General features: G+C 48.1%; 11 protein-coding genes across 11 annotated transcripts; 3 read left to right on the forward strand and 8 right to left on the reverse strand.

The window, feature by feature from the left end:
• Positions 1–248: 248 nt before the first annotated feature.
• On the reverse strand, positions 249–1,557 carry EDB93DRAFT_613861 (uncharacterized protein). The gene is made up of 3 exons (XM_041456872.1): positions 1,145–1,557; positions 916–1,091; positions 249–855 (listed from the first exon to the last, which is right to left on the reverse strand). Exons 1-3 carry the CDS (start codon positions 1,313–1,315, stop codon positions 450–452), a joined length of 753 nt encoding a protein of 250 aa, XP_041305793.1. The 5' UTR covers positions 1,316–1,557; the 3' UTR covers positions 249–449.
• Positions 1,387–2,392, reverse strand: EDB93DRAFT_1293449 (uncharacterized protein; the record flags this gene model as incomplete). Its single annotated transcript, XM_041454590.1, has 3 exons — positions 1,830–2,392; positions 1,718–1,776; positions 1,387–1,645 (listed from the first exon to the last, which is right to left on the reverse strand). Exons 1-3 carry the CDS (start codon positions 2,049–2,051, stop codon positions 1,387–1,389), a joined length of 540 nt encoding a protein of 179 aa, XP_041305794.1. The 5' UTR covers positions 2,052–2,392.
• A 3,803-nt stretch (positions 2,393–6,195) lies between these two features.
• Positions 6,196–9,064, forward strand: EDB93DRAFT_1088847 (OPT oligopeptide transporter protein-domain-containing protein; the record flags this gene model as incomplete). The annotated part of the gene is made up of 13 exons (XM_041446169.1): positions 6,196–6,230; positions 6,289–6,435; positions 6,482–7,002; positions 7,053–7,294; positions 7,354–7,722; positions 7,775–7,879; positions 7,938–8,006; positions 8,069–8,174; positions 8,232–8,382; positions 8,440–8,747; positions 8,797–8,837; positions 8,891–8,945; positions 9,009–9,064. The coding sequence occupies 13 exons, from the start codon at positions 6,196–6,198 to the stop codon at positions 9,062–9,064; spliced, it is 2,205 nt and encodes a 734-aa protein (XP_041305795.1).
• Positions 9,065–9,579: 515 nt separating this feature from the next.
• On the reverse strand, positions 9,580–10,290 carry EDB93DRAFT_1089000 (uncharacterized protein; the record flags this gene model as incomplete). Its single annotated transcript, XM_041446175.1, has 5 exons — positions 9,580–9,638; positions 9,692–9,715; positions 9,855–9,969; positions 10,022–10,171; positions 10,249–10,290. Coding segments are annotated over 5 exons (390 nt in total), but the record flags the coding sequence as incomplete, so codon positions are not given.
• A 229-nt stretch (positions 10,291–10,519) lies between these two features.
• EDB93DRAFT_1241632 (uncharacterized protein) lies at positions 10,520–12,142 on the reverse strand (the record flags this gene model as incomplete). Its single annotated transcript, XM_041451905.1, has 5 exons — positions 10,520–10,922; positions 10,974–11,149; positions 11,209–11,421; positions 11,475–11,807; positions 11,861–12,142. The coding sequence occupies 5 exons, from the start codon at positions 12,140–12,142 to the stop codon at positions 10,520–10,522; spliced, it is 1,407 nt and encodes a 468-aa protein (XP_041305797.1).
• A 1,003-nt stretch (positions 12,143–13,145) lies between these two features.
• Positions 13,146–14,655, forward strand: EDB93DRAFT_1338482 (tryptophan synthase beta subunit-like PLP-dependent enzyme; the record flags this gene model as incomplete). Its single annotated transcript, XM_041455391.1, has 5 exons — positions 13,146–13,279; positions 13,405–13,525; positions 13,906–14,319; positions 14,452–14,496; positions 14,554–14,655. 5 exons carry the CDS (start codon positions 13,146–13,148, stop codon positions 14,653–14,655), a joined length of 816 nt encoding a protein of 271 aa, XP_041305798.1.
• Positions 14,656–14,882: 227 nt separating this feature from the next.
• EDB93DRAFT_1338483 (uncharacterized protein) lies at positions 14,883–16,552 on the forward strand. The gene is made up of 6 exons (XM_041455392.1): positions 14,883–15,286; positions 15,339–15,437; positions 15,496–15,508; positions 15,559–15,792; positions 15,821–15,874; positions 15,936–16,552. The coding sequence occupies exons 1-6, from the start codon at positions 15,120–15,122 to the stop codon at positions 16,200–16,202; spliced, it is 834 nt and encodes a 277-aa protein (XP_041305799.1). The 5' UTR covers positions 14,883–15,119; the 3' UTR covers positions 16,203–16,552.
• A 245-nt stretch (positions 16,553–16,797) lies between these two features.
• On the reverse strand, positions 16,798–17,552 carry EDB93DRAFT_1105557 (uncharacterized protein; the record flags this gene model as incomplete). The annotated part of the gene is made up of 3 exons (XM_041447517.1): positions 16,798–16,929; positions 17,116–17,380; positions 17,440–17,552. 3 exons carry the CDS (start codon positions 17,550–17,552, stop codon positions 16,798–16,800), a joined length of 510 nt encoding a protein of 169 aa, XP_041305800.1.
• Positions 17,553–18,952: 1,400 nt separating this feature from the next.
• EDB93DRAFT_614890 (uncharacterized protein) lies at positions 18,953–19,966 on the reverse strand. Its single transcript, XM_041456875.1, has 2 exons — positions 19,879–19,966; positions 18,953–19,820 (listed from the first exon to the last, which is right to left on the reverse strand). Exon 2 carries the CDS (start codon positions 19,792–19,794, stop codon positions 19,186–19,188), a length of 609 nt encoding a protein of 202 aa, XP_041305801.1. The 5' UTR covers positions 19,795–19,820; positions 19,879–19,966; the 3' UTR covers positions 18,953–19,185.
• A 685-nt stretch (positions 19,967–20,651) lies between these two features.
• On the reverse strand, positions 20,652–23,372 carry EDB93DRAFT_614361 (asparaginyl-tRNA synthetase). The gene is made up of 9 exons (XM_041456873.1): positions 22,821–23,372; positions 22,617–22,763; positions 22,386–22,565; positions 22,025–22,335; positions 21,865–21,958; positions 21,383–21,812; positions 21,185–21,327; positions 21,085–21,122; positions 20,652–21,029 (listed from the first exon to the last, which is right to left on the reverse strand). Exons 1-9 carry the CDS (start codon positions 23,166–23,168, stop codon positions 20,984–20,986), a joined length of 1,737 nt encoding a protein of 578 aa, XP_041305802.1. The 5' UTR covers positions 23,169–23,372; the 3' UTR covers positions 20,652–20,983.
• Positions 23,360–24,761, reverse strand: EDB93DRAFT_1158545 (ERV/ALR sulfhydryl oxidase domain-containing protein). The gene is made up of 7 exons (XM_041449958.1): positions 24,620–24,761; positions 24,384–24,568; positions 24,302–24,334; positions 24,210–24,237; positions 24,039–24,158; positions 23,961–23,989; positions 23,360–23,906 (listed from the first exon to the last, which is right to left on the reverse strand). The coding sequence occupies exons 1-7, from the start codon at positions 24,665–24,667 to the stop codon at positions 23,681–23,683; spliced, it is 669 nt and encodes a 222-aa protein (XP_041305803.1). The 5' UTR covers positions 24,668–24,761; the 3' UTR covers positions 23,360–23,680.
• Positions 24,762–24,819: the final 58 nt, after the last annotated feature.

Here is a 24,819-nt window from a genome sequence, read left to right on the forward strand (position 1 = left end):
TCATCCGATTGAACTGGCATGCAGTAGCGTTGCACAAGACTGTGGAATCGTTGCGCAAAGGTTCCACTAGAACAACAAATCATAATTGTTCACATAGATGTCTAGTTTGAAGTTATTAATTCGATCATGTCTGGACTCTGCACAATACTTTTGTTGTTGCATTGCGGACTAATGCAGCATGCATCGATCACGCGATCACGCCTTAGGATTCAAGTGACAAGGCCACTACCTTCACTTTCCTTCTCATAAGTTTGAATGGGCAGCTTAAGCTAGCTGTTTACACAGTATTTTGCTAGCTTTGTCTAGCTTTGTCTTTGTCGATATAGTGACACCAATTGACATGACGACCTCGCAACCAATCATAATTACAGCTAGGGGGACAAAACGGGTCTAAGACAAAAGAATCTTGAAGAATCTGATCCATCCCCTTCCAATCAAAACACCATGTTTTACAAGATCAACCTAGCAGGCGATAGCGTCGTCGATACTTGAACAAGGCCAGTTCCGCCTCCATTATGTTCGGCATCAACCCAGCGCACAGAGCCTTGAATGTTTCCCCTGCTGCGGGATGTAGTGACGTGGCGTTCACGTCCTTTGCCCGTGGGGTCCTCGACTCTATGCTGCTCAAGGGAGGGCCCGAGGAATGAAGAAGATATAGAGAAAGAGCCTTCGAATGCGCTATGCAGGTGTACAGTTGCCGGAGCATTCGCGGTTTTTGCCTTACTATTGAGCTGAGAATAAACTGGCGAGTTGACATATGTGAGTGTAAACGGGGCGTTCGCGGTCTGTGTATCAACTCCGAATTCTCCGCCATATCCTGAGGCAGTAGTCAAAGATACACGTGCGTTAATGGGCCTAGATGTAACGACAAAGCATTTAATATATTGAGGAATGAAAAGGAGCATGGATACTCACGCATTTGCGGTTGTCATGACCAAATCAGATGGCTTCGCAGATTCGTTGTGAAATAGGTCAACATCTGCGTCGATGTTCATGTTGGTCGTGATGAGTTTGAGAGATGACGTCGAATGAAAGTGTCCTTTGATAGGCCCGTTAGCAGTGGTGAAGACCCCTGTTTCGGCTGCTACAGACTATGAAGACTTCAGCTTTAAATACTTGAACTTCTAAGTGACGTGGTACGAACCTGGACGTTGATCGGAAAATTCAAGGTATTTAAGGAAATACTACCAAAGAAAACAGTGTCCGATAAAGCCGCGACCTCGTGGCGGAAAAGAGGCGCAGAGGTCTCTAAATTCTTGATGTAGAGGGCATCCTCGCTCGCGCTGGCGGGTAAAGTCAATGTGACATCAAACATGAGCTGATCTTTGTTATCCTGGCCAGGAAGACGGCTCTTCGAGGTCTGTTATGTAGTATTACCCATGGAAGTTAGTACAACCACAACATAGTGTTCAAGAAGAAGAAACTTGCGTAGATACCGATTCCATTCTGATTTTCCTGGCGCTTGAGGTGGCAAATGTTTGCATTTTCGAACGCCTCTTCTTTGAAGTATGCAGCGCGGATGCGTATGATGACATCATCTGAGGCCTCCGTGGACTGCTCCACGGTGATAGTGCCGTACTGGAAAGCACCCCGAGAGATGAGATACAGGGAGTCTGAGTCAACAGGAAGGGTGAAAAGTGACTCGCTGCCAAAAGGGAATTGCTGTGCTCATGATGGCAATTCATAGTATTCGTCCCAGTCCGCGCTACCAATGCACCTAGTGACTACACCATCGCTGGGATCAGGGTAGCCAGGATCATTTAAGCGTGTTGAAACCTGCAGCGCACATGAGTTGATTTCTAGTCCCGATAGCCAAAGAAAGTTCCAACTTCGTAGTAGTCGAAAACACTGCGCACAAGATTGAACCCAGAGTGGGTAAACACGGCAAAGAGTAGCAAGCTCATAACACCGATACCAAAAAGCCTAGTTGCGACAGATTGGCGCGGCCGCTCCACGAATTGTGGCTCGCAAGTCTGACCATCGATAGTGGTAGTCTGTACTGACCCGAAGTCAACTTGCAGTTGCGAAACTTCTTTCTTGTCTTCGTTCATCCTTGTCAGGCGGCACCTCTATGGAAAGAGCGAGGCCAGATACATAGCATGATGTACGTAACTGCAGATATACAGTCAATCTGCGCGCCAATGTCAAAGAGTCCACATGCATCATGCTGCGGACGCAGCGTGCCGATGCTGCGTTTCGGTGTCAGTACTCCCTGCCCGATAGTTGGGATGACGAAGAGTTCCAGATTGACGCTCGTTGATCACTTTTCTAGAAACAAATCATCGACATTGTCACAATCAAGTCACCTTTAACGGATTTTGGTGCACGGGCCGTAAGGATCAGTGACCGGTCAGGAGTTGTACAAGAGTCGCGAATGCCAGCACGTGGACTCCGGGTCGGACTCTCCTTCGCTAGTTCGAATTTGACTCATAGATCCGGCGGGGCCCCGTTATCATTAGTACCTGCATCCTGCTAGGCTATATCCGTAAGAAGCCAATTGCTTGAATTTCGACTCGCAAGTGCTGTTGTGCAGTGGCAGCTGACAGTGGCTCCGCCACCGAATCGTGGTGACATAGGCCCCATGCCTGTCCTGCTGATCAAACCTTGTTCTAGATAGTCCTGAGTGCCGATTGCAGACATCTACCCACGACAAAGGTGTGAAGTAGTGTCAGTGACGGTGGCAACGGCCAAGTGAGCTCGGGTTCTTCCATGTCACGGTTCTTTTTTCTCACTTCCAAAATTTTCCTGGTCATATGTGATGTTGTGGTGAAAATTTGAATCAACTGACCAGTCCAATACCACATACAGCTCAGTTGCTCTAAACAACAGTACCTGCAACTTTGACAGCCACAGCCATTTCAAGTCTCGACCACATTTCTCCCACGCAGTTCTTGAAGACACCAACCTATACAGGGAAGACATCGACATTTGTCTCGCTTCAGCCTGTCCAGCACGCTCGGATGTTGCCCATCTGTTTCTCTAATGCTGACGTGTGATATGATGTCTTATAAAGTACGTATGTTCCTTGAAACATTCTCTGTTATGAATCCAAGCGGCATCTCGCTCCCGAGTTTCAGATTGCCACCAGATCCATCGTCGACAGGGGATATCGTTCAACCTGCTCAGTGCCTAAAAGGTCCCAAAAGGTCCAGGTGCAGCATCACCAACTCTATTACATTTTATTGTCGGTGCCTAGTCAAGGTGGCCTACAAACATCTCAGGCACAATGAGACTATTTTATCTTCACTTGGCGCGCCCGTCTGTTTTATTTGCCGATTCCTCGGACAACGTGCACTTTAGGATGACCCCAACGGGTCGCATTGTTGTTCCTATGTTTCCATTCAAATAAGTACGTGCACCCTTATTTATTACCCTCGTCAGATCACGAGCATCAACACGGGGAGGGCCATCATGTCGCTAAGATCAGGGGTGTAACGTTTCAAGCAACGATGAAGGTTGCTCAATACACTTCTGTTACGCAAAAGGTCATTGGATCTGTGTCCGAGGAGTCAAATCTCAAATACCGTGCGCATAATCTCCTTGACTATGATGGTACTCCCTGCGGAGGTGGATGAGTGGATATAGACACCTCCGTCGCAGCAGGTTAAGTTATGGTTCGCAGCTTAAATTAACCATTGTGATGCTGTAGCGACCCAACTACTTACAGGTGTGCATCATTCTCTTCCTATTATGGTGATGAAACACTTTGTGCTAAAGAAATTGATACCTAGGAGTTCCTTTCATGCTTCACAGGGAGCCTACCTTGGTCTGAGTCTCACACGATACATGATTCCGCTGGTTCCTTGCCCTCGGAAAACGCTCGCGGGAAGACGTATTTGGAAGTTGGGACTCTACGATAAGGGAAATACGGTGGAAAACTTAATACCAGTGAGCATCTTAATCGCGGTCAGAAGAGCCGAAGTCCTTCAGTGTGCTTGCTTCGGCATACTGCACTGCGTTCCTCTTTTAGCGAAGTTGTAGGGCTCTCTCCCAATCAAGCTGTGGCTTTGCGTTCATTTACGTCTTCGGTGAGCAGTTATTTGGCTTCCCGATGTGGTACACTTAGAAGCATCGTATAAGTAGGCTATGTGTGTTTCGCGTTCTCATATGTAAACTCTCGCTCATAATATGAGTATCGCGAAACATATGAAAGCACAAGGCTGATCACCCTCACTCCCTCAGCGATGACGATCTGCACCAAAGGATGAAGCGAGAGCCACAGAGCGTCTATTTAAAATTTTCCAGTGTCCCGTAACCTCACCGTAAACCGCTATAACAGGGAAGACTAGTGTCAAATAAATTACTAGTATACTTATCGCTTGCGCGAGTACGGACTGATTTTAGTGACCAGTCCATCAAGGGTGACGAAATTATGTTCGATGGCGGACGCCTTTTACGGCGGGCGGTGTCTGCATCTAGACTGGGGTCATCTCCGGGACCAGTGTGTTAATGAGGGTTTAGACTGCGGTAGACAAAGCCTGCAATTCGTATTAGGTGGCCCGGAATCAACGTAGTTAGGAGTCCAGGACGCCTATCATGAGCTTGGGAGGGACCTAGATATGTAGCCGCTGGTCATTATGCTGTGAGGTGCACTGACACGCTGAGTCTGCACGAGTTCTCCTATCAGGGCGTAAGCGAGGTACGCTATGCCTTTCACAGATAAGTTTAGTGATGGTGGCAATAAGCAAAGATTTGGCACATATGACGAAGTGAAAGTCTAGCTGATTAGCTTCAAAGATAATGATGCACGCTCTTTGATGCAGGGCGTTTGGGCAAATGCTTGATAACATGTCGTAGTTTTCAGCGATCGGCAACTTGGACTATTGAAACACTTAGGCGATTAATCGCCGAACAGGCGACGAGCACTGGCGTACACAGGTTGTAGATTTTGGTTGAATGACGGTATATGACTCGTCGTTACGGCGCCTTTTAAAGTGTAAAAGTGTATGACTGGTAGCGGCGACTATGCATGGTGTTGTGAAGGTATAATACCATGGAGGGGTGCCAGGCACAAGAGTACACTGTCAAAATGAAACGTTGCTGAAAATGACAACTGGGTTGCAGCGTGTGTGGGTGCCCTGGTGTGCCTCAGGGCAAGCGGCAAGATGGGAGTTGATCGAAAGCTGGGTCATTGAAACATACTTACTGATAGTATGAAGTACGGGGGGGGCAAGCAGATTGAGCGGTCGGAAGGAAACGGCTCGATAACCAAATTTAGGGTAAAATGGAAATTGGTTGGGGTTGAAAATAAAATTAAAATGTGAAAAACGCACGAAAATATTAACCAGGAACATGGGAAGGTTGATGTGCCTGAGAAATGTGATTGGTTTAGTGGTGATCCTCTAGTAGCGGACCACTTTCAGTCCCACAAGTCCTTTCCCTCCAGGTCCCCTTCCCTTGTCCTTCAGATACCTCATATACCCCCCTCCCGTCCTCATCGTCATTCACGACGCCGACCAATTGATTAACGACCTTCATAAGATACCTCCATTAGCGTTCAAAGGTCCGGACACCTTCTCACTGATGTCCGGCAGACCAACATCTTCAGCTGGAGGCTCTCGCCCCTTCACAGCCTCAGCTTTCCGTACATCCTCAGCCCGTCCCCCAACTTCTGCAGGTGGATTTGACCGTGACCACCAGTATACCTATGATAATGCTTATATCGAGGAAGAAGAGGAAGAGGAAAGCGACACAGAAGACCTTTTTGCATTTCTCCCTCCTTCAACTGCAGACCAACAACGAGACGTAGAGAAGCAGCGTGCAGCTGATTTATCCCGAATATCACCGGACTATGCAAATGTTTTCGCGAACACGGTCCCATCAGACGTCCCCCCGCCTCTATATCCGCCGCCGACCTTTGACCCCTGGGGTCGTTTTTCCTCTGAAACGGCCGGCCCCTCCCGTCTCTTCCCTGTACCCATATCTCAAGTCCCAGTGGAAAGTCCTCCTTCTACCGCGTCAAACCAAGGCGCAAGCGACCCGTATCGCATGCGTCGACTAAGTACAGCGCTTTCAAGTACAACCAATACCCACCATTCGAGACCCAGTGCCCCGCACTCTCGGCAAATACATGTCAGCCTAACCTCCAGCCCACACGAGAAATACGTCGAGGAGGACCTTCGTAACAGTTCACAGAGGACACGACACCCTTCATCAACACTGGGGGATTCAACAACTCTGAGCATAACACCTAGTATGCTGGAACAAGATAGTCGCGATGGTTCAATCAAGTGGGTTTTTGGCTTTTGTACGGCAAATTTCTCAACATTCTGTATTTCGGCGTGACAGGATGGAGTTTGATTTTGACGCTGTGAATGAAGAAGACAGTCCATTTCCTGAAGTTCGTGCATCTGTCTCGAACATAGATGACCCAGAAATGCCCTCTATGACGTTGCGGATGTGGGTAATCGGCCTCGTTCTTTGTATGACCGCTAGGTGTGTTTTTTAGTGTCATTCTTGCTTGTAGTCTCATGCTTTCCAGTGCAATGAACCTTTTCTTTAACTTCCGGCAACCTGCCCCGAGTGTCTCTCCCCTTGCTCTCTTGCTTGTGTGCTATCCAATTGGAAAATTCTGCGCCTTTGTCCTCCCCATCACGACTTATCGTCTTCCACGGTATCTTGGCAGTTACGAGTTTTCACTCAATCCTGGACCATGGAACATCAAGGAGCATGTTTTGGTATATATTATGGCAAATGTCGCTATTAGCGCACCTTACGCTATCAACGCCATTGTGGTCACCCAACTCAACTACGGCGTTCAAGTGGATTACTGGTTCAGTGTACTACTGGTTGTTGCCACGCAACTCACAGGGTTCGGTCTTGCAGGGATGTGCAGACGCTTTTTGGTTTGGCCTGCGAGCATGGTTTGGCCACAGAACTTGGTGACGTGTACTTTATTGAACACACTTCACGCGGAGGACGATGAAGAACCAGGATCAATAACACGATACAGATACTTCCTTCTTGTCCTTGGTGGCGCGTTTTTCTTCTTCTTTATTCCTGGTAAAGAGTTTTTTCAAGCTTAATTTGGGCTGACTTTGATGAGCTTTTAGGCTACCTCTTCAGTGCTCTTTCGGTGTTTTCTTGGATGTGTTGGATACTACCGGATAACGTTCCAGTCAATCAACTATTTGGCGTCGACTCGGGATTGGGCATGACCATAGTGACATTCGACTGGACACAAATCACGTGGATTGGCAGTCCCTTGATGTATCCATGGTGGGCTGAAGTGCACATCTTCTTTGGCTTCGTTCTTTTCTTCTGGATCATCACACCAATATTATATTATACCAACGTAAGTTCCTCCAGCCCTCGGCCCCTGCCTTCTATTCCTCGTTTCTGACTTTGTCACAGACGTGGGATCTCGCCTACTTCCCATTGAACGACAGTAATCCATATGATCGCTACGGTAACGTGTACAATGTGTCGGCTGTGTTGTCAGCTTCCAACCGCTTCAATCTCACTGCCTACGAGAACTACTCTCCGCTTTATCTTCCCGCGACTTATGCAATGACCTACATGCTTGCATTCGCCTTATCGACTTGCGTACTCGTGCATACGATCCTTTACCATGGCCGAAGTTTACTGAACGGGGTGAAGAAGATTCGCGTAGAGCAGGATGACATTCACGCGAAGCTCATGCGCAATTACCCTGAGGTGCCAGATTGGTGGTATGTCGTGTGCTTCTTCGGCTTTTTCCTCCTCATGGTAGTAGTCGTTGAGGTAAGCACACTCCCCTTTTACATGCTGATTTTTGTTCATCGGCTGTTTGCAGGTGTGGCATACGACAGTACCTGTGTGGGCCTTGCTGTTGTCCGTGGCATTACCAACTCTATATGTTTTGCCGTCCGGCTTCATTTACGCAATGACTGGGCAAGGGGTATGCATGCTTCCGCGCTGCATTCGAGAATAGGAATGCTGATGTCCGATCTGTACAGATCACGCTGAATCTGCTTGCGCAGATCATCCCTGGCACTTTAATGGCGGGCGACCCTGTTGCGAACATGGTACGCGGTCGAACTGTAGCACTTTGCGAGGAGTTTGACGTTGACATCCAAATTTGTCATAGATCTTCAAGGCATACTCCGTTCAGACATTATCGGAAGCTACGTCATTCGTACAGGATCTCAAGCTTGGTCATTACATAAAGGTTCCTCCACGAGCCACGTTCCTTGGTAAGCAGTGCTTTTTTGATTGTCACTCGATCGCCTGACCGAGGGCGTTCCCTGCAGTGCAATTCGTGGGCACGTTGTTGGCATCATTCATCCAGATCGGTGTCAAGCAGTGGATGTTCAACAACATTCCGGACATCTGCACCCCAAATCAACCCAGTTTCTTGACGTGTCCACATAATCAAGTGTACTACACTGCATCGGCAGTCTGGTACGTCTGTCTTTCATTTCAGTTCCTGTGTCTTTTTTCAACGATGCATGGTCGCAGGGGAATTATCGGACCCACGCGGCAGTTTGGAAAAGGGACGCTCTACTATCCGGAGTTGTATGCCATCATTGTCGGCGCTCTTCTACCCGTTCCTTTCTGGCTGTGGCAACGGCGGTACCCGAACTCGTGGGTCAGATTTGTGAGCACGCCTGTGGTGCTCAACGGCGTCTCGTATATACCGCCTGCGGCTGGCATCAACTATTCAGCCTGGTTCGCAGTCGGGTTTGTATTTCAATATCTAATAAGAAAACGCAACTTTGCATGGTGGAGCAAATTCAACTATGTGACTAGCGCAGCTTTGGACAGCGGTATGTGGCTGCCTTTCCTTGCTTCACTTTTGCTAACGGCGGAGTATAGGCACTGTTTTGTCGTTGGTTGTAATATTTTTCACGTTAGAAGTACGTTTCCCTTTTGCCCATCATGACTAACGTTTATTAAACATTGCCTACAGTTCCCAAAAGGTGGCCTCTATATCAACTGGTGGGGAAACACCGTCTACAAGAATAGTGCGTTTTTGTGCTAGCCTGATCGATCGGTTCGTTCTAACCTGCATTTGTTTTTCTTTCCAGCCGCGGATTGGAACCGTTTGGCACTGAAAGCCATACCACCCAATGGCATCCCTTAGAATAATGTATTTAGCAATCTGCAACAATATGACTTCATCTAGGACCCAATGCAACAGCGGATGTGATTGGTGTTTTACGTCGATCTCAATCCTAATGAAACAGGCTAGTGTCATCGAGGCGAATGGCGGACTTCGATATATTGGTTTATGAAAAGGCACTAAATTAGATCTAGACCCACCACACCATGATGGAAGAGAAGCACACTGCGTGCTAATGATAAACGCTCAGGAAACTCGTGCACGCGCCGAGAAGCACATTTCCAAAGCAACCCACTTTTAGCAAGATAGAGAGCCAAGGAACACACCTAAAATGTGAGCTGTGCAAGGCTGCGGGTCCGAAGAAAATGCACTATCTGGCTATACACGTTCTGAGTGAATGATGGTTGGGAGGCAACATACTGTAATCATTCTGGCACTGAGTACTGGATAATGACACGTGTGGCATCGAGGACGCATGGGTCATGTAATGACACCCTGAAAGTGAAATTGCACAGGATGATGATCGCGGCGGGAATCTAACCTCCCCGTCCACGCCCTCGTCCACGTTGTCCGCTACCTCTTGGACCTCCACGGCCTGAGCACAATCAATTAGGACCGATATGGTATGCAGAAGTAAAATGAACAGACCACCTCTGGGTGGAGCACCTCGGCCTGTGTGGAAATTACAAGCAGCATATCGATATGCCGTGAAAACGGCGTGTAGTGCAAAGATAATAAGATGCAAGCGAACAAACGCATCATGATCAGCGTGCCGAACCTGAAACTGCAAGGCGATTAAGCTCAGACGTACCTCCTCGCATTCCTGAACCCCCTCCTCCCCGCGCACTTCGGCCAGCTTCTCGTGCTCGGACTTGCTCTTCTTTTACAGTATCTAACAACGTGTCTGGTACACGTAAGTATTTTATCTAAGGGTTGTTCAGCTGTGTTGAGGGTATCGGAAGGGATGGTTGGACGTACGGTGCTACCGCGGATATAACATTCCTTCAACTTCCAGAATCTGTCCCCGTCTGCGCTTGTTTGGTAGACCTCCCGTAGTGTTATGTTCATGAAATTATCGCAATTAACGAGATGACCGTTGAATGTTTCGCCATTTTTCAACTCTACAAGCTATGATCGTTGAAGCGAATAGGGAACAGAACTAGTAGTGAGCTCCGTTTTTGTGAGATGGATGTACGAAACTATACCATGGGTTTGTTTTGGGCTGCAGTCAGCAGTGATAGAGGCAACTACACGATGAGAAAAGCCATTAGCAAGCGTACACAGATTGAAAGTGCCTATACCATCTTGTTATATGGCAAGAGTTTTATCACTTCTTGGGTCGTGCTCGATAGTCGCGAAAGACGTTGCAGTATGAAATGCTAAATACCATCTGTGGCTGTGCCACAACATAAGGACATCACGATGAATCACAAGGATACTAATACAAGTACATAAGCAAGCTGATATACCCCGAGTTCAGATCACTAATTCCGCACGACCATTGGATGTTTTGACCGTAGCATACCCTTCGATCTTTCGGTTCTCCGAGTCGCCCCAGTGGGCAGACCCTCGGAGGCGATATCTCTCTCGTCTCTGAGTCACCTCCCTCCGACGTCCTTGTCCAGAGGGATCCTCAACAGGTAACTCCTTGAACGTGGCTGCTGAGTTGGAAGTCTCTACGTCAAACGAGCCCTCGAAAGTGCTGTACAACTTGACGCTCGTTGCCGCATTAGAAGAGCGGGTTTCCGACCTGAGAATTGAGTCGACAGGTATGTCGGTGTATTCAAGGGCGACGCGCCCATTCGAAGTATGCGTTTCGACATCGAAGATACCGCCATGGCCAGAGTGTGTGACAAGATCAACATTGGCATCAATTTTACTGAAATGGGGGGTCAGATGGTGGAACCGAATTAGGATGCAAGTCACATACCTGTTACTTGTTGTCATCTTGAGCTCACTGACAGTTCCATCCTCTCGGTTGAAAAGTGAAACAGACGCTTGGATTGGGCCATTCGAAGTTGTGAGCTTCAGAGAAGAGGCACAATTGAAATGGCCTCTGATGGCACCATTGCTAGAGCGGATCGAACCATCCTCAGCGGTGACAGACTGGTCGGCAAATGTTTAGATAAGTCATTTCGATAATCCAGGAAATCAAAACAACCAACCTTTGCATTCACATTAGCATTCGATGTTCTGAGTGATATTCTATCGAAGGAAATGGTGTTCCAGACATCTGCAACATCTTGACTGTAATTGGATGTCTCCGTCTCGAATGATTTGATGTACAGAGAATCTCCATTGTTCCCGGCGGGAAGCGTGATCTTCACTTCAAATCTCAGCTGTTGTCCAATGCCAGGGAAGTACCAGGATGTGGGCGTCTACAGAGATTCATTGAGACGAAGGTTCAACGAATGAGGATTGAAGTATTTACAAGGATACCAATGCCATTCTCATTTGTCTTTCGTTCGAGACGACAGACATTGACATGGTCTAGCGCTGAGCGAGCGAGATAGCCAACCCGTACGTGGACAATAACTTTATCTGTCGGCTGAGTGGATTGCACGACATCAACATGACCGGATTGCTGAGAGCCCCTCGTGAACAGGTAGAGTGCATCAGAGTCGACGGGGAGCTCTAGGAATGCTTCGGCGCTATGGGGAAATTGGTTCAAGCCTCGGTGGGACAATGTCCAGTTGGAGCCACTGATGCATTGGTGGACGGTGCCATCTAGTGAGCCAGGATGAGGTGGCTCACCGTTCTGGAACTTGGCAAATATGTGAGCCAAAGGCATAATACTGAGCGGGAGAAATATCGTACGAGTTGAGATCCATGATTGAAGGCCATGCGGGTGGAAGATGTGAATGCAGCGATGAGGAACCAAATGAGTACAGCAACAACAAATGCTTTCCAGAAACGTTGTGCAGGTGACTGGCGATATTCGACTACCACTACCTCCGTTACGGGTTGATAAGATGTCTGGTAAGTATAAGGAGGGGGTGGCGATGGCCCCGGAATATTACTTGAGCCCTCGTGGAGTCCTGACCTCTGACCGTTGCCTTTATCGTCAGTGGGGTTTGGGCTTGCTTCAACAATTATCATGCCGGCGTTTGTTCCAAATCCACACAGCCGTTACTAGTAGTGCCTTTGCGTACTGGAAATGAAGCTAGCAGTTGGACAATTGTAAGTGTCCTCTTATAATCAAAGACTGCTGCTGCGTCTGAGTCAGTGCTGCGCAGTCCAACTGCAGTGCCACTCACGCGTGACCATATCAACCGACATAACTTTGTGCAGACTACTATGCAGATAATTTGCTCCAGGACATTGGCGTCAAGCTTGCCGCTGCCGATGGGATAGATCTAACAATTGGGATCATGTAAATATTTTAAATTCCTACACACTAGCTATAGTTGAATCTCCGGCCGAGTATACAATTCTACGCAGTCGTGCGTGCCGCTGATCCCGTTCGGTACATCTGTTCCGCTCTTACTTTCCGAAGCTCCCATCTGACCATGTAACATCTCTGTCGTCCTGTGGCAGACACTCATCACCGGAATGCCCAGTGGTCTTCCTGGCATGTTCTATTTAATAGACCAAATCGTGCTGCGCAGGTGAGTCATGGCCCACCCGAAGTTATCATATCATATGATACTGATGAGAATGCGTTTCACACCTCTAGAGCCGCCGCCGTGCCGAGGCAAGCGTCAAGCCCCATCGCATCGCTACCCTGGGGAGAGAACTTCGGGACACTTAAAGAGCAACCCACTCGCCAATGAATCATCTGCGGGTACTTGTCAGTCACTGAGTTGTCGTTATGCTCAAAACAGTTTTCATGCTCGTACGTATAAAATACCTGTATTAACTTGGTTGTCGTCGAATTCAGAAGTATTGCTCCCGGGCCAAAACTTTCAAAGTCCCTCGTCAAGCAAAAACATCCTAGCTACTCATCAACTCAGTTTTTGTGCTTCAATCTATCATTCTCTTTCGAACTCGTCATTCGCACGAGGTCTTATTGCGCAACCGCAACAAGCCTTACATATTCACGCTATCTAGGATCTTTCTATCCCTTATCTTCCAATTATCAGAATGAAAAATTGTGTCGGCGATGGACGAAACCGCATGGACACGTTATAGGGTATGCTACGATGCAACAATCAAGAAGCAGAAGGCTGATGCGATCCAGGGCAACGCGGATGACCCTGACGATACGACAGCAGCACACCCGGTTGCAGCGGGGAGGTGAGCAACCGCGTGGTCGTGATGCTGCTGCCGGAGAGCAGATCCCGCAAAGAACCACGAATAGGTTTACTCTCTTTTCGTGTGCCATGTTTTGAAGTCGTGACATACCCCAATAGTTTTTAGAGTCCCGCGGGCATACGATCCGAGTCACATACTGCAGGTTTCAAGTTTGCCAACGCCACGTACAACGATTCCGCATGGTGCCATCCCGATATATCAGCCCCTCCAGCCACTCACCACCAACAAGTACATCCTCAAGCTTTTACATGGTTCCACATATGCCTTCAGGATGTTGCACTCAAGCTCCTGGGCAACCTCTTCTCCTACTTTCTCGAGCGCCGCAACAAGGCAAAATCTCCTGGATAGGATAGGGAGACGCTGACCGTTGTGGGTGCGACGAGTGGTGATACAGGGAGTGCAGCTATTTATAGGCTACGGGGCAAGCCTGATGTCTCCGTATTCATTCTCCACCCCCAAGGTCGCGTCAGCCCTGTCCAAGAAGCTCAAATGACTACCGTGACAGATGAAAATATACACAACCTTGGAACCTTTTGACGATTGTCAGGTACATTTATCCCTCGTATTCAATTCTTACTCCAATAGCTTACATACATACAAATTCGTAGGACATCGTCAAAGCTCTCTTCGCCGACACCATCTTCAACGCAAAACCACCACCTCGGCGCCGTCAACAGCATAAACTGGGCCCGCAACCTCACCCAAACACTCTACTACTTCCTCTACTACTTTGCCATCCGTCGCACCCTCTTACCGACGCCGAGCTCCAATTCATCGTCCCAACCTGTAACTTCGGCGACATCTTAGCAGGCTATTACGTTAAGCGCGTGAGCCTGCCAATGGCTAAACTCGTTGTCGCTACAAACGCCAATGATATCCTCACCCGCGTCTGGAAGACGGGACGATATGAAAAAGTCGACTCGAATTCCTCGTCACCTGTGGTCAGGGGTGTGGTAGAGACTCTCTTGCCTGCCATGGATATCCTCGTGTGGGGCAATTTTGAGCGCTTCAAACTTGTTATGGTACCTCGCCTTCGAGAACATACATAACACTAATCCCGGAGGGGTCTTGAGAAGGCCTGCCAGATGGTAAAAGGCTGAATGGATAACGTGAAATTCATCGGGCGCATCGTCGTCCCAGATTCAGTGCACAAGCCGGCGAGGAAAGATTTTACGGCTGAGGGAGCCGATGATGAACAGGTACGCTCACATTTCAATTTCACGTCATGAACTAAGCCAACGTTACGAAATACATAGATCCGCCGAACGGTCCGGGAGTACCACACCTCTGCGCAATCCTACAACAAAGACCCACACATCGCAGTAGGGCTGCATATCTCATGGAATGGTTTGCGGTAATGTGAGTGTTTGATGGTGTGAGGGTATATACCGTGTCATGGCATACATATCTCTCCTTTGTCAGACCGCTTAGAGTCCACTCGTCAAAGTAGAAAGCGATGCAGATATCGAGGCTGGTCTTCGAGGCCGAAGCGTTGATAACGGACGAAGCTGACTACGCTATTTCACCTTGAATACATAATCGTGGTTCAAGGATACGCCCGGAATCTATAGGTGTATCATTTATTAATATTTTTAAGTTCTGGGGTTGACAATTCAATCTCGGACTCGATAAGGTCCTGCTTACTCGTTATCCTGATCCGAGTCTACGTAATATCGTCCGATCCAAGCACCATGATAGTTAAAACTTCAATGAATAGCCTAGTAAGCCAGCGCTTCAGCCTTGCATGCGCGAAGACTAGGCCCTCGACCATGTAACTATAAATCCAGGGTCAGTCTCGCTCTCTTCAATCAACTAGTCCACAATGTACATCCCTCCATTCAATACCACTTCCTCCTCGACCTACACCCAATCACCCAATCCATCCTGGACATATGGCCAGAGAGTCGATGCCACTCCTGCCGGAAAAGACTGGCTTGCAGGTGAATCTGCAGGGTGGAAAGTCTATGACACAGCAGAAACAGACAGAATGTACGTACTCCTCGACCTGTTGATCAGTCGTAATCGTGACCATGATCGACAGCAATCTCAACAAGCTCTTGAATTCAGGCGTGTTACCACGCCCCATGGCATTGGTCTCCACAATCAGCGATGATGGCGTAGAGAACATAGCACCCTTCAGGTAAGATGCTTTCATTATCTAACGTGTTCTGCACGCTTACTTGGCTTGCATCCACCAGTTGGTTCAATACAGTAAGCAATACAACACGTACCTTTAATGGTTCAATAACTTCTTCCCATAGGTCACCAACTACCCGCCCGTCATCTCGTTCGCAATCAACCACAAGTCCCCGGGCCACCTAAAAGACACGACCACCAACTTGAGGAATGGCAAAGGATTCGCCGTGAATATCATCAGCGAGGCATTCGTAGAGAATGCAAATGCAACTGCTATAGACGCTCCTCTCGGCTTCGACGAGTGGACTCTCAGCGGTCTGACGAAGGAGAAATGTGTATGCATGCGCCTTGACGATACGGTATGTGTGCTAACAATAACATGTCCAGGTGCAGATAAGAGCCTCGCGCGTCAAGGAGAGCGCTTTTAGCATGGAGTACGAGGTAATTATATTTTATTTCATACCGAGCCTGCTCGCTCGCTAACAGCTCCGCCTCCCAACAGCTTTACAAATCAATAAACATCACGCACCCAGTCACAGGCGAGCACACCAGCACGCTCATCCTCGCGCACGTCAAGTACTTCCACGTGCGCAAAGACATGCTCACAATCAAAGGCATCGTCGACCTTACAAAGTTCAAGCCTGTCTCCCGTGTGGGCGATATCTCATATGCCCGCGTTGGAGATGCGTACAGGATCGCTGTTCCATTATGGGCGCGGGAGGAGGCGAAGATACAGGAGGCATTGACGACGACTCTCGCATCAGCATGAAATAGAACGAAGGAACCATTTTTTTTGGTAACATATACCATAGATCATATGCGAGACGGGCACTGATAGAGTCTGTTGCCATTTCTTATCCCTGAACATAAACCTTTATAATTCACTAGCAGGCCTCGATATATCCTACTTTCTGCATCGTAATGATCATGACTATCCATCAGGAAAAAACAAATATCGGTGTAGTCCCAGTGACGGCTGCATAGTGCCACCTCGTCACTGTATGATATTTAGCTGAAATCAGGGCTATATAGAGCTACAGGAGGCGCTTGTAGTCATTGTGGTCTAAATTGTAGTGCTATTTTATTCCCGCTACGGTATCAATGACTTGTACTAAGGTGTGATTTTAGATCCACGTGACCAATCGCGTTCATATTCAAAAGAAAAGATTCCGATCGATTCATAGTAATGAGATTCGTTGGTACATCCTGTAATTTGAAGGTCGCGATAGGCGGGTTAAAGGTAGTACATACAAAAGATGCAAGTGTAATACAAATAATGATAATCTCCAGTCCCGCCTGTAAGTGTAATGTTGAAAGATCATTCTATTGTTCAGATCGGTTCTGGAGATGGGCTGGGGCTGAGACTAAAATCCGACATCGTAAATGGCCTGCGGGCGCGCGGCGTCGGAGAGTAGCTGCGAGTCGATAGCGGTGAGATTGGCGAGGATGGACGGAGCTTGGAGGGAGTCCGGGGTAAAAACGGGGAGCTGAGAGGGCTAACCACATATGGAGATGATGCTCGCATAGTGATTGGGGATGAGTCGGTCGAAGGCGAGTTCCGTGAACTCGCCCGAGATTTGGGAGTTGTTGGACTTGGGAGGCGAGAGCGCGCCTCAGGGCATGAGATCTGCATGTTCAAAAAATGTTAGGTCATTGAGATACAGCGAGGCGGGAATTCCTACCTTTGGCTCCATAAATCGAGTGGAGGGATAAGGCGCAGTGGCGTCTCTGCGAGCAGCTTTGCCGTCGTCGCGAGCGCGACGCGCCTTGGGCTTGTAGTCATGTTCTGACTTGCGGTGACGCGTCAGGCTACCGGGGTCAGCGGTAGAAAATGGGCAATCGGGGCACTTCTTTGAGCGTTCACCGGTGTGCGTCCTGATGTGTGTCTGGACGTTAGACCTTTGTAGGGTCTTGTAACCGCAGCCATCATATGGGCATGCGTGCATACTGGTGAAGATAGTCAACAGGTCAGAAACCATCCGGTTCAATAGAGGGTAAGCACCTACAGTTCGTCCTTGTTTGCAGCGTGTGTACGCATGTGTCTATGAAGGTCAGCCTTGCGGCTAATGACCTTGTGGCAAACAGAGCATTGGGCAGACAGCTGCAGAGAAGGTGCCATGAGTACAGGATACGTGAAGTGTGAATGATCTGCGGGGTGGGTGTAGATTCCTGGAATGAATCGATGGAGCGCGTGTTGTGGTAAGTCCACACATTTTTTCCCCGTCTTTTAAACCACTGGGTGTGCTGTGAACCTCGAGTGCGATTGTTTTTTCTGCATCGCGCGTTTCTGCCTTTAGAGGCAAAAAATGCGAAGCAATCGTGTGCGATGGTCTGAGCATAAGGGACGAGCCACTCGGCTAGCGGGGAAGGCAAAAGAGTGGGAGAGGCTCGATTGCGTCTCGACACTTTTTGTTATTTTTACCTTGTAAGGTAATTTCTAGTTGCCTGCTCGATCTGGGGATGAGTGGCTCAGTACTCAGGCGTGATGAATGGGGAAAATATTAGGGGGCCGGAATCCATGGGCCCTGCCTAACGGCAAACACCTTACCAAGGCACGTCCAAAAACATTGATGCCGCTGCCGAATTTAATTCCAGTATCATTCTCTAGATAGCTTTCGCCATCACCAGTTGTCAATCGAGCTTTCGAAGACTCGGAGGACGATAAAACCAACATGTAGTCCAGTTCAGTGCAGTAACATCGCTAACGTTATCCAGGCAGGCGTTATCGCCAAGTCTTTATGTACTTTCAGTTACCTTGTTTCCGCCATCTTCGCCGATATAACCAGTGGATCAGATGCAGTACCGGCGCTATCATTCGAACGAACCGTATACCAAAACCTGCCTTAGCCTCTGACTTGTGACCGAGGACCAAGCAAAGTGGTTGTGCAGATTAAAAAAGTCTATGGGCGACCTCGGAGAACTCGCATACATTTTGAAAGAAAGCCAAAAGATACCGCGCCTAACCTTGACATACGTCAGTAAGTAAATCCTTCCCTCCTCACCTTCCCAACCACATCCTGGGTAACCTCTCGAATATTTCTGACCCTGGGCCACAAGTTCAATGTCGCGTTGTTGTTAATTCGAATAACCTTTCTAGGAATCATGGCAGTTAGAAGTGAGCACAAAGTAAGAAGTGAAGCTTTTTTCTGCGATGCAGCGTTTACTGAGGCGAGTTTGGTAGCTACCTCGCTGACCCCCATTCTTCAAATAAGTTAGAACGGTGGGCACATTATCGTGTACTTGTGTTCGCATCCACAACGGACTTGCGGCAATGGATTCGACTATGCTTTGGATGGGTCATTCATCGCCAAATCTGTGAGGGCGCGTGGTTTGATCAGTGATAAGGATGGCAGACGCTTGTGTAAGTGGATGCTGTTGGTCAGTGCGGAAGCACCTTACGTCCACTGGCATTGACATTGACCATCGCACGTGACGGTCCAGTAGTTATCCGCCCGCTGGTTCAAGGCATGCATACAACGACATGAAGCATCAGAACTAGATTTTGGTTACGAGAATTATACACCTCACTAGCTGCTGAGTGTCCTGTAGGATTCATTCAAGATTGACGTATCGACACTTGATCAAAGGAATACAATGCGGCATCGACTAGTATGCGTAAGTTCGTGCCATTGTTACTGAAGTACTCACTACTTTTCTAGATCTTCGACCGACGCTCCATATATTATTCCACTGTCCATGCTGTGCATGATAATAAAGGCGTCGGATGTGGTCCTGGGACCTACATCGTATGCTTATAAACAACAACTTCTTCCGAGTCGACCTCGTATCGAAAAGCCAGCAGCATACTTCATGTATTGGCTTTGTTGGTTGCAAATACGTGGCATGATTAACAGCAGCAACAACTGGCACATAGTACACCCACTGGCAGCCTGCGAAACATATCGGTTATGGTTCATGACGGTAAGTAAACGCACTGCATTGAATTGTTGATTTATATTTCGAGCAAGCATAGAGAACCAGGACCGTGTGAAGAGAAGAGTGAACGGTTGAATGAAGTACTGCAAGGAAGATGCAGGAAAAGAAGTAACGGTTTGATTTGTCGAGATCCATGAGCACTGAGGAGCGCTCAGTGTAAGTGCGGATGCTCGAATCGTCCACTTTTTCTGAGACTTCAGTTTGTCTTGCTTCACTAAACAACACACCAAGATAATAATTTGCAAAGGACCTGGCTCGTGTGTGAAGGAAGGACAGGGTAGGACTCGCCTCCTGCACCGAGTTGCAAGTTCGTGATTGTGTCTGACTCTAAAAGCAGTCGAAGCAGTGAATGGATTGTACAAGTGTTTTCTGAAGACCCTCAGACAAACGAAAAGGGGGCAGCTCTGAGCTCTCGCGATGATCATAGGAAAGTATTTCTCGAAGACCAGGACTTTGTATTGTCACGGCCGTAAGTTAGAGTCTCTACGGTCGTAGCCAAATAAGCTTACTATGGCAAAATGTCACGTTTTTGTCACTTGTATCGTTGGTTCATCGTTTACTATGAGTCACCCAACAACTCTTGAAAGTACTATTATGATCCCCCCCAAACCTGAGTTGGCTTGTGCACAAACAAAGTTCCCGCGGCAATTATTCTTGTGAGGGCCAACGATGAAACCCTCTACATCCGACGAGGGCAGGTCCAAGGAGGGCTCAAACTATCTCAGCCTCTCTGGCTCCGATTTTGCCTGTGCTTCTATCTCTGGGTTCACGTTCACCCGCTGCTCCTCTTCTGCAAAAAAGAAGCGGAAATTCTGAATCCAGACTCGCATCGAAGATGGCTGAGTTTCCTAATACTATCTTAGGGTACGAGTCGAGTAAGCCAGATGATGATATATGGTGTTCGATCCCTCCCAGAATTCTGCTCGTCACAAACCTTTGTTGAGTGTTCATGGATTTTGCAGTTTCCTCGCTCAAACATCTTTCAGCGACATCCTCCAGCTAAGAAACCATCAACACTTTCCCGACTTCACGGTGAAGTTGAATCACTGTTTAATATCCAGACACGTCAAGCTCATGGTATGACCACCACCTCCATTATATTCTAATCCACGCCAGCACCTCGACCTCGGTTCCATTTCCCGCTCTCCAGCTTTTTGGACTCCATCAATGACTCAGACCTAGGACGATCTAGATCTCATGGCCCAGAAAAAGCCTACATTCAATCATACCGCTGGACAAGATGCGACAACTTCTGGCAACAGAATCGGCTCATTGTTGACAACGCGACCTTCATTAGGTCGTGACGCTTGGGATGTGGTCTTAGAAGCCATTACTCAACGCTCCCGACCGGGTGTGTAAAAGGTCAAGTTACATATCGACCTGCATTGAGGCCGTGTTGCGGATGGCCAATATTATCACAGTCATGGACAGCACGGTTGATGCCCAAGCAGAAGATGTACTTTTAGAAAACAGGAGGTGTATCGTCGCATACTTGGGTGCACCTGTTATTAATAGTTTGTCCCTTTGGGAAAAGATATACATGGTTCGAATCTATTATGCACAACCCATACATTCCATCCACGAAACTGCCAAATATCGAGGTCCAGAATAAACCTAAGGTGTCGCACGACCGGGCCATCGTGGATACAGCGAGCATTCCCTGGAAGGCATCCGCGTCAACGTGATTTTCTTTATTAGTCCTGATTGATACATACCTCACAGTGAATCGGTTAGCCAGCCATGCAAGGAACCGCTAAGCCAGACATGTCAGCGCTTACCACGTTTATGCGAAAAAATATATAAGGAGAGACTGACCTCGACACCCAGTCCGTACCCTCCATGCTGGCAAGTACCATATTTACGCTGGTCAGTGAACCAGTAGTAAGGGGCAGGGTCAATTCCCTCGCGCTTGTACGCCGCCAGTAGCTCTTCCATATCTGCTATCCTCATCGATCCGCCTATCGCGAATTTCGTCATAGGTAGTAGCGTACGGCAGTCCAGAATTTCACATACCAACAATTTCTCCGACACCAGGCATCAAAAGGTCACAGCTCTCTGTGTATACAGGGCCCTGCTCTCCCTCTTTTCTTGGCATCTTCTGCATGTAGAATGCCTTCAACTCCGCAGGGAAGCCATACAAAAAGATCGGCGCCGCAATGATATCTGTCATTTGCCTCTCCGCAGCCTCTGCGATGTCGTCACCGATTTGATGATCGACCATCACGGGCTCGTCTTTACCAGTCTCCTCGTCTTTCTTGGTGATCACGTTGCCGTCGGTGTCCTCGGCCGGGCGTTGGATCTTGTGCTCGTTGAGCCATGCGATGGCGGATGCGTAGGACATACGCATGAAAGGACGAGAAGGCGCTTTAAAGTGAGGGTTCAGAGTTTTGATGAGGGCCGCGGTAGCAGGGTTGACGAGGAGCTTATCGACTGTCTCGCAGATCTGTGTAGATGCACTGAGTAAAAACTCCGGAAGATGCAGTAGTGAAACGTACAATGGCTTCTATGTGTGTCATGAGGTCATCAAATGTAATGAATGCAAGCTCTGCTTCAAGGTGGGTGTATTCGCTCAGATGACGGCGAGTGTGACTGGGGAGGGACGAATTCGATTATTGGAATGAAAACACGTCCGATGAATGGGAAGGTAATACAAACCTGTTTTCGGCACGGAAGCTCTCCTGGACACAGAATACGTCCCCGAGGGAAGGTAGACATGTTTCAAGATAGAGCTGGGAGCTCTGCGTGAGGAATGCTGGTTCACCGTAGTAATCGAACTTGAAGAGCGTTGCGCCACCTTCCACTTGTGTTTGTACCATACAGGGCGGCGTCACTTCCAAAAGGTCGTTGTCTGCAAAGGACTGACGGAAAGCTGAGAGAAGGGCCGCACGCAGGCGAAGCACAGAAGAAGCGGTCTCGCCACGGAGAACGAGATGCCGGAGATCAGCCAGGATGGATGGGTCAGATTGCTAAAGAAACGGTTAACACATGCACAACAAATTAATTAAACGACTCGGACCTCGTTGAGCCTGTTGGTAAATGCTTCTTCGGCACCAGGAGCGGCACCAAGGACGCGCCAATAATCAACGACTAGTTCGTGTCCTCCAGGAGCGCGCTGTCCTTCAGGAACCTCCTTCAGCATACCAGTCAGCTCGACTGATGCCTCTAACTGTAACGTTACAGCATCGTATGTTTTGTTCTGAAGAAGGAATCAGATTTAAAGTCCAAAACTGTGAGCTACAAAAGTTACCGCATTCCCAGTAAGAACAGCCTGCAGATATCCTGTCCCGTCCCGCAGGACAATAAACGTGATTTCTTGCTGGTCTCGCCGTCTGTGTACCCAGCCAGATACCCGGACGCGCTGCCCGCGAAGGGATTCCAATTTGACGATCTTGGACTGTTTGATTTAGAAATAAGCAGCGTAACCACAACTTCAAGTTATCGACACTGCTACCTTGACAGATTTTGGGAGTGAAGGATCTTCAGTAAGAACGATCTTTTTGCTTTCCTGGAGTCTTCGTTCGCGTTTCTCTGCCTTCTCTTTTAATTCTCTCTCTTCTGCTTGCGCTTTTAACCGTTTCTTCTCAAGTCCCTGGGCGTCCTTTTTTGCCTTTTTTGTCGCAGACTGTGTTGGTGCATCATATGTTGCATCTGCATCCTTGCGGATCTGGTATTGTGTCGTTTCGGCTTCGGTGGTAGGCGTCGAGAAGAGGGCGAAGGCAAGGGACTGATAAGGCTGATCAACGGACCCATTTCCGGACGCGTCGACGCCTGATGCTTGATCTATGTATATTGTTGACATTAGAGGTATATCTATTGGAAGCTTTGAAGAACTAGATGGTGGTATGAGTCAAGAATCTTTTGAAGGTATCAGTACGGGATCCAGATCAAGTTAGTGACTCGTATAGATCAACGGTGTCCTGATTTGGGTTAGCTACCACATCTGATAAGATATCAACTTGGCAGCGAGCAATTACTTCCATGCATCATAGCCTAGGTCATTCGAGACACGCGTTCCGAGTCAGTCTAGAAAACAAATTGGCAGTTTGAAATTGCTAGGATATGTATTGGGCACAAGATATGAGAGAATTCGAAGGAGCCTGCAACATCACTGCAGCGAAAATGAAGAAGGATCAACAATATTAATGTGAATGCCCAGCCTTGTTGAACCAACCTGGGACACGTGGTACATCGAAATATCAGTATATCCAAGTAAAGACAGGAAGGACGTTATATACAATCGCACCCAAAATATCAGAGATAGAAGCACAAAAGCCGATAGACCCGACGCAAACACACTTTGCAGCAAGGTGGCTACCGCCTCCCACCTTTGATCATTCCTACACCAGTAACATCATCTCGTACAGTGTCCCACTCCAAATCCATTGGGTCGTCAGCGTTGTCAGATGGCACTGGCTGTCGTACTGCAGATGTTGTTTTGTTGTCTCCACACCCGCAGTCATATGTTTCATCAAGGTGAGCGCAGTCAAATGACGGCTTTCCTAATCGTTCGTTGACTTTGTTGTGTATTGAGCACAGCCTGGCCTCGTGTAAGCAGGCAAGACTCGGCTTATGAAAGAAGGGAATATTTCACCATAGACTTGCTGCCAATCTCGATCCTGTCTGTTGAATGCTTCTTAGCTGATGAAGTTTGAAGTTGAAGATAATTTACCTGTGGCGGGAATTTCGTTAACAATTCCTGAAATTCAGCTGCGCATTCGCCACAGGGGTATAGGCGCGACGTAAGGTGAAAGTACGAATTTAAAGCATCTCTTTCGTCTTGTGTTGGGTGCTATATGTGTTTTCGTCAGCATAATAGACTATAACATCAGACCCACCCTACCTCAGGGTACCGTAGAGTCATAGTATGGCTACGTCATACAGCAAGTAACAACGTTTAGCAAACGTCCTTGATACAATAAACAGAATACACACAGCAGCTTCCACGTCGCACGACCGAGTTCTGCCCTGTGATAAGTGTGTAAGACCCGATGTAACTCCATCTCGCATTACCTACTTGGCAGTTTCATTCCCCAACTTCGACATGATCACACCTCCCTGTGCTGACGCAGGCCTGTCACCATTATACAGAGGAGGACGTAGATCCTGTTCAACACCGCCTTCACCGAAGAAGTCGCCAGTCCATGGGTCGATATACGCGCGGGAGGGGGGGTGGAGGAATGCTATTGTGGCCAGCAGAAACTGAGATAATCATTTTTGAAAAGCTCTGGGGTAAAGTATTAAAGCACGTACGAGGCAAAGGACAATCGTCAGAAAAGACTTTGCGAACCGGGAAATCATGACCTGGGTACAATGAATGAATCTTCGAAAGCTTCAGTGGAACCGAGTAACTTTAATATTGGGTCTGTCTTGAAAAGGCAGGTGGAAACTCCCGGCTACACTTCGACAACAATCATATGCATATCGATGCGCTCTAATCCTTTTATACTAGC

This window comes from Suillus bovinus (assembly GCF_016758785.1).
Source record: "Suillus bovinus strain UH-Sbo-P2 chromosome Unknown EDB93scaffold_45, whole genome shotgun sequence".
Classification (NCBI taxonomy): Eukaryota; Fungi; Basidiomycota; class Agaricomycetes; order Boletales; family Suillaceae; genus Suillus; species Suillus bovinus.